This window comes from Eumetopias jubatus, unplaced genomic scaffold (assembly GCF_037043125.1).
Source record: "Eumetopias jubatus isolate StellerSeaLion01/CBP00866 unplaced genomic scaffold, mEumJub1_p1.0 scaffold_5, whole genome shotgun sequence".
Taxonomy (NCBI): Eukaryota; Metazoa; Chordata; class Mammalia; order Carnivora; family Otariidae; genus Eumetopias; species Eumetopias jubatus.
In genome coordinates, this window is record NW_028274811.1 from 90176989 (window position 1) to 90184036 (window position 7048).

Sequence of the window (7048 nt, forward strand, 5' to 3'; positions counted from 1 at the left end):
AACTGGGCCCAGCCTGGCAGTGGGGCCCCAGGACCCAAGTGGAGGAGGGGGAAACAAGGGGCTGCTCTACCCTGGGGCCTCTCCACAATGAGTTAAAGTCCAAAGTGGATCCATTTGGAGGGACTGGCTTGGCAGGGCCTATGCCTCTTCAGGTGGGGGTTGGGAGAGGAGTGCTCCTGGGCTGGGTGCCATCTCAGGGGGAGGGAAGAAGGAGAGCCCCAGCCTCCTGCCCAGACCTAGGCCTGGCCAGAATATGGCGGGGGCCTCTCGGGGCAGGCTTACCCTGACTCCCTTCCTCAGAGCCAGGCCACTTAACGCCCCTGCCCTGACCTGGAGGCCCACTGTGGGTCAGAGGCCAAAGGTCGGCATGCTGGGCAGGGCTGGAATGTGTCATTACTTTGGCTGGCTGGGGACAATGGTCCTCCTGGCAGTGGGGTGCATGAAGGAATGTATGGGGGTTACCACACTAGCATAGAACTTAGGCTTCTGGAGGGGGCCTGGGTTCAATGCCACCTTCTAGGGGGAAGCTGCCTTCCCTTTTTCAAGCAACTTGAAGTGAGGTGGGGGCTGGATGCCCTGGGATGAAGGGGGTGTGAGGGAGTGCTGAGAGGGAGGAGTCCCTGGCCAGGGAAGGGGGGGGTAGAGGTCAACTGAGGTTTTCCCCTTCAGAACTGAGACTTAACAGAATAAAAGGAAAAGAACCAAAAAAAAAAAAAAAAAAACAAAAAAAAAAACAAGTGGAGTGGGAACAGGGCAGGAGGGCCGGTTACTTCTTGAACATGTCCTGCAGTGGCCCCGGGAGGTATTTGAGCACCGTGTCCAGGATGCTCTCCTCCTCTTCCTCCTCCTCGTCTCCGCAGCCTGCAGGGATGGCCTTCTTGGGCCGGGTCAGGCTCCCTTCGCAGGGCTGCTCCAGGGCTGCCTTCTCCTCTGCCTCCTTCTCTTCCTTCTTCTTCAGCCCGTACTGGGGAGGAGGAGAGCAGAAATGAGCACGAGTGGGGCAAGGAGAGAGCCGGGTAGGTCTCAAGGTCATGCAGGCTCAGCTGGGGCGCTAATGGAAACTCCCCAAGCCTCAGTCCTCTCATCTGTAAAATAGGGATAAGGATGCCTTCCTTATGGGATTGTGCCTGTCCTTAATGGGTGCCCCATAAGAGTCCGTGCATGGGGTTTCTTTTAAAATTACCTGCCTGTAATAATTTCTCTGCTCTTCTGAAATCCCCCAAGATTTGACATCTGAAAGTCCTCCCCTATGTTTGGATGACAAAACTTGATTTGAGTTAATGGGAGGCTACTTACAGCCTTGATTTTTTGCAGTGATGAGACTAGACATGTACTGAACTGTTTGGCCTAGGGTGGCAGCTTCAGACCCATTGAGAGTGACATGTAACCGTAACAGGTGCTCAGGGCACTACGGTACTTTCCAAAAATTCCCAAATTCTGGATTGCAAACATTTGGTTTCCACTGTCTTGGGTACAAGATTGTGGACCATAGCAGCAAACCTTAGGGAGCACTTCTCATGTGCATTATCTTATTTAATCCCCATAACGCTCTTTTGAGGGCGCTGTTCCTGTGACACTCGCTTTACCCTATGAGGAGAGTGGCGCTCAGAGAGAGCTAGGTGTAAAGCGAGAGGAGGGATTCAGGGGAGCCCGAGGCCGGGTTTTGGGGGGTACCGGCTTGACCTCGGTGCCTTCTACTCTCTGGGCAGTTGGGAGGTGCTGACCTTGTCTCGGATCTGCTGCCGGACCTTCTCACGCTCAGCCTCCATGCGCGCATGCTTGGCCTTACGCTCTTCCTCCTGCTGCCGCAGAGCCTCCTGTCGCTCCTCCTCCTTCTTCTGCGCATCTGGGTCCTTCTCCTCCTCTCCCCCCAGCATCTTCCCCATATCCTTGGTGGCCCCTATAGTGGATGGGTTAGGGAGGGAGGGGGGGTCAGGGGGAGACAGGGCTAGGGATACAGGGGCCTGGTGCTCTGCAGACCCCTCCCACCTGGGTTGGGACCCAGGTTGGGGAGTGAGGGGTGCTGGGCTCGGGCCTCACCTCCAAGGGCCTGCTTCATGACGAAGTCCATGATGCCAGCTCCAGTTAGCGTGCCCTAGCCCGCAGCTGAGTTTGCATGCAGGGCTCCTGGCAAGGCCTGGCTCAGAGAGATGTGTCAACCTGCAAAATGGAGTCGGGGATCAGACGTGAGAGGCCTCTGCACAGATAGATGGCAGCCTCTCCCTGGTTCAGGCCCCAGGCCCCGTCAGCTAAAGCCAAGACCCAATGCCCTGGTGCCCATGGAAAGGAGGTGGAAAGGGGTTCTTTCCCGAGGGCTTGTTGTAGGCCAGGCACATATGTGTGGTCACATATCTCCAGATTCCGATTGTAAAACCTTCATCTTGACCATATTGCTTTAATTTGGTTGAAGCCAAGAGTGCTAGAAAGAACTCAGGCGTGCTAGAAAGAACTCAGGTGTGCTAGAAAGAACCTGGAATTTGGAGTCAGGCAGACAGACCTGGGTTCTCATGCCTCCCTCATTCCTTATTTGCCATGTGACATTTGGCCCATTACTGAACCCCTTTGAGCCCCAGTTTCCTCAACTATATGAAAGAGTGGCAGTGCCTCTTTCCCCAGGGCTACTGTGGACACTGGGGACAATTTCAGCCTGGGCCCCACTGGGTCAACCCCGAGATGGGATGAGCACACTTAGGGCCCCAGCCAATCAGAGGCCGGTTAAAAAAAGAACAGTCAGCTTGGATGAACATATCCAGACTTCTGAAATTAGACAAATGGAGAAATAAGTTACTTTTATTGCAACAAACATATAAATTTTTTGTTTTATAGCTTCATATTGATTTTTATTTTGAATTACACATGGGGGGTGGTTGGAGACATGATAATCTTCTTGGGGCTTGGGGCCTTTAAAGTATCAAGCATGGGCCTTGTAAGCACTCAGCTTATGTTAGTCCTCCCCTTCTCTCTCAATTACCTTCAGTTTTTATTATATATTTTTGTTCTTTTTTTTGCCCTCAGAAGGTTTTCTCCAAAGAAATTCTTAATGGGAATCTCAATATGCAAAATACATAGAAGTGGAAGTATTCCAGTGTTAGTGGGGAGGGGTAGAGAGCTTGGAGCTTCCGTCCACTGTTGACCTCCTTCTATCTTGTTCCCCCCACATCCCTGAGAATTTGAAACCTGATATAACTCTTAGATTTCCTTTCTACTTTCACCATTCAGTTTCACTGGTTTTTCTCATAGACAAAGCCATTACAAATCCCCTTTTGGGTGTGGATGGGAACATGCATGAGCTATCCAAAGTGTGATGTAGTCACGTGCGTGGGGCCAGGCCTCCCCCTGCCCCCCCACCGGGCCCGTCAGCCCACGCAGCCTTGGGGTTTTTATGATTTGCTAGGAGGAAAAAGGGAAATGGTGGCAGAGAAGCAGGCTGGATATCACAACCAGCTTGAGTTCAAGGTCACTGGCTGTTTGTTGATGATGGATTTTCCTCATTTCTTTCAAAATGAGAAAACATATCAGCAGACTGAGATCTTTCTATCAAATGGGGCCCGAGAGTTTATTTGAGGACTTCTACGTGATCATACCACCTGACAGGTTGTTTGGAGGAGGGCAAATCATAATGGAGTAGAAAAACATCGCCAGGGGCTTTAGCATCAGACACACCTGGTTAGAAGTCCAGGCTCCAATACTCCCTGCCTGTGGTCCCCTGGGAAAGCAGTGTCCTCCTTGCCAGTGAGAGGAGTATTAAGCCTACCCTTGTACTGATGTTCAAAGAAGAGGAGGTACTGGTCAAGTGCCTGGTGTGTAGCAGCTGCTAGTTAATGTTGGCCGTTGCTGACCATGTATTTGCAAGGACATGCAAAAAAGGAGAAGGATTTCCAGGAAATGCCAGAGAACCCACCCTGACCCAGAATTCTGAGTTTGAAGGCAGCTCAGCTCAGTCAATTAAGATGTTTTCACTTGATTCAAAAACATTGTGAAGAGACTACATTTCTAAGAACAGGAAATGAACAATTCAAAAATCAAATGATTTCAGGAACTATTGGGTTCCTCCTCTGTGTTTCCACGCAGCTCAAGGAATTGGCAGGTGGTGCTGGAGGATGCAGGGCTCTAATTTGAGATGTCTCAAATTGGTCCACAGGGCACCTGGACTTTAGGTCCAGCCTCATCCCTAACTTGCTGCTCTGGCAAGTCTCTTTCCTGGACCAGATGATCTTCTGGGTCCTCTTCCCAGCGGTTCTGTTGGAGCAGTTTTGCAGCATTTGAACTGCTGGCCACCCCCTTGTGCCCTCAAACCCTTCTCCTGTCTTGGTTTTGTGACTCAGTGCTTTCGTCTCCCCCATCTCCTACCGTACTCTCTCCTCTCCTACTGCTCCCTCTCCCCTCCCCACCCCAGTTTTGCTGCCTCCTCTTGTTCCTTTCCTTTCTTCAGTAAGTGTGTTCCCTAGGACTCTGACTTTAGCCTGTGCCTCTTTTTCCTCTCTAATGTTTCCCTAGGGGACTCATCCTTTCTTGGGCTTTAGTGATACCTAGACATCTTCTGTGGGCTCTCAGACCCCTATATTCATTTATCCAACAAGTTCCAACTGAGCACCTACTATGTACCAGGCCATGTGTTAGGCACTGGGGGTATAACAGTGAACAAGACAGACAAAATCCTGCCCTCATGTAGATTATATTCTGGAGTGTGTGTGGTGTGAGTGTGTGTGTGTGTGTGTGTGTGTGTAGGGAAATAGGCAATAAATGAGTCAAGAAATACACTTGCCTTCCTCTTAACACCTCCCTCTGGATATCCCATGGCACCATTCAAAATCAACATGCCATCTCTCTATCACCACACCATCTCCTTCTCCGGACTCTTCTGCTTCTAAGCATTCATTCAGCAAACATTGATTACTACCCCTCCCCACCCCCCCATCTGCAAAGTACATCTACTCAGTTGAGGGCCGAGTCTTCTGGATACTTACATCCTTGTCACTCTAGGTGCCCCCCTTGTTGAAGCCTGCTGGGATTATTTAGCAGCATCTTGGGTCCACCCCAGAGTCCTGCTGCCCACTCCCAGCATGGCTATCTCAGCTCTCCAGTAATTTCTTGTTCATCCTGTTGAGGCTTCCCTAACCAATTTCTCAAGGCCCAGTGTCATCCTACCCTATCCCCTTCAGCAGGTGACTTTTCTCCCAGTTCATGTGGCCCATTGGAAGGCTTGTGGGCTCTGGTCAGGCATACCTGACTCTGATCCTGAATCTGCTACTTTTTAGCTCTGTGATGGTGAGTAATTGACTTAACCTCTCTCCCTTATACAGTGAGGATTATAATACCACTTTGAAAGGTTAGAAATACTGTATGCAATGTGTTTGGCACATGGGGGGGGGGGCTCAGTAAATGGTGACTATTATCATTATCAAAATGATTGATGCCAGCTGGTATGAGCTCCTGCAACCTTCCTTCCTAGGTTCTGAAGACGAGGTCCCCCTCCTTCCTCCTGAAGTTAATCTATCTGCCTGTGCTGCAGATCTTCTCTCCTTACACCTCCTCCTTGAGCCTTTCATGCTCCCTCTTCCTCACATCCTCAGTCTCTTCTCTATAGGTCTCTTTATCCCCTTCCTTCTCTAGCTCTTGCTCTGAACCACCTTTCCCTTCATCTCTGCCCTCTACCTTTGTGATGAAGGGGTCTCCAGTTGGTGTCTCCACTCCTTCACCGCTGAGTCAGCCCTGCGGCTCTGTGAGGCAGAGATCTGCCTCTGCGCTGCCACCAAAATTGCCCTCATCAGAGTCACCAGAGGCCTCCCAGATGCCAGACCCTGGAGTGTTTTCACAGCTCTCCAGCTCTCCCATCCTTCTGTAGTTGATGATGGCCCTATTCTCTTCCCATCCCTCTTCCTGGATTTCCTGACTTCTATGAGAGAGTACTCCTGTGGTCTTCAGATTCCTTCTCAGACAAGTCTTCTATCTCTCCTTTGCTGACTTCTTTCCTTTAAAATGTAGATATTCCCCAAGCAATCTCTCTCCCTCTTCCCCCCTCCTGCTGTCCCTCCTTCCCTCATTGTCTCGCTTGGGAATATCACCTAACCCTATTGGTTTATGCCCTTTTTTATTCACAGACACCCCCCCAACTTGCACATTTAACTCTCTGCTGGATATTGCCACATGGATAATCTCAGATTCAATCTGCCCAACAATCAATCTCACCCTTGTTTCCCTCACCCAACCATCTTCTAGTGTGCCTTGTTCCAATCGCCTCAGCTGAAAACTCTGGAGTCAGTGATTTCTTTATTCACTCAGTCACTCAGTCACTCAGTCACTCAGTCACTCACTCAGTCAGTCACTCACTCACTCACACTACCAATATTCTTTGAGCATCTCCTCTGCCAGGTACTATTCTGGATGCTGGGCTGTGGCAGGGAACAAGGGAGTCACATTTGCTCTCACAGCATTCAATTAGCTGGGAAGATAGACATTGGACAAAAGACCACACTAGGAACTGGTGAGTTAAAACTGAGATGGGGTGCTGAGAGAGAAGTCCGGAGGCTGTAGCTTCATGGTGCATCCTGCATCCACACCCTCTTCTCCTACGGCTGCTAATGTCTTGGTTCAGGGCCTCGAGGTTCTGGATTTGTGCATAACCTCTACGTCTGTCCCTCCCTCAGCTCTCATCCATCCTCCATGTGGCTGTCCAATTAATCTTTCTAATGGGCAGATTTGCTCATCAAACACACCCTGCAATGGCTCCCCATGGCCTTGTTAAACTGACCACAGTCCTTGTGCTGACCTTCAAGTCCTGCACAGTCTAGCACCTGCCTGCCTTGCCATTCCTTCCCCATCCCTCGCATGTGGCTCTGCTTCAGCTATACCCCAACGCATATTCTATTCGAAAACCACTGGGCATTTGTTCATGCTGTTTTTACAGCCTGAGATCCTCTTCACCTCCTCTCTGCCAGTTCAAATCCTAGCTTCACTACTTACCAAGTGACCTTGACCAAGTAGTTTAATCTTTTCTCATCTGTAAAATGGAGACAATAATACCTATGTCCAAGGCATGTTGTGAGCA

At 50.3% G+C, this 7048-nt stretch overlaps 1 protein-coding gene across 1 annotated transcript; it reads right to left on the bottom strand.

Annotated features, from left to right (window-relative positions):
- Nucleotides 1–766: 766 nt before the first annotated feature.
- Nucleotides 767–2071, bottom strand: CPLX2 (complexin 2). Its single transcript, XM_028102625.1, has 3 exons — nt 2041–2071; nt 1725–1900; nt 767–964 (listed from the first exon to the last, which is right to left on the bottom strand). Exons 1-3 carry the CDS (start codon nt 2069–2071, stop codon nt 767–769), a joined length of 405 nt encoding a protein of 134 aa, XP_027958426.1.
- Nucleotides 2072–7048: the final 4977 nt, after the last annotated feature.

Coding starts and splice junctions, on each gene's coding strand:
- CPLX2 (XM_028102625.1), bottom strand. CDS start 2,071: ATGGACTTCGTCATGAAGCAGGCCCTTGGAG. Junction 1,901..2,040: donor CATGAAGCAGGCCCTTGGAG/GTGAGGCCCGAG, acceptor CATCCACTATAG/GGGCCACCAAGGATATGGGG. Junction 965..1,724: donor GGCAGCAGATCCGAGACAAG/GTCAGCACCTCC, acceptor CCTCCTCCCCAG/TACGGGCTGAAGAAGAAGGA.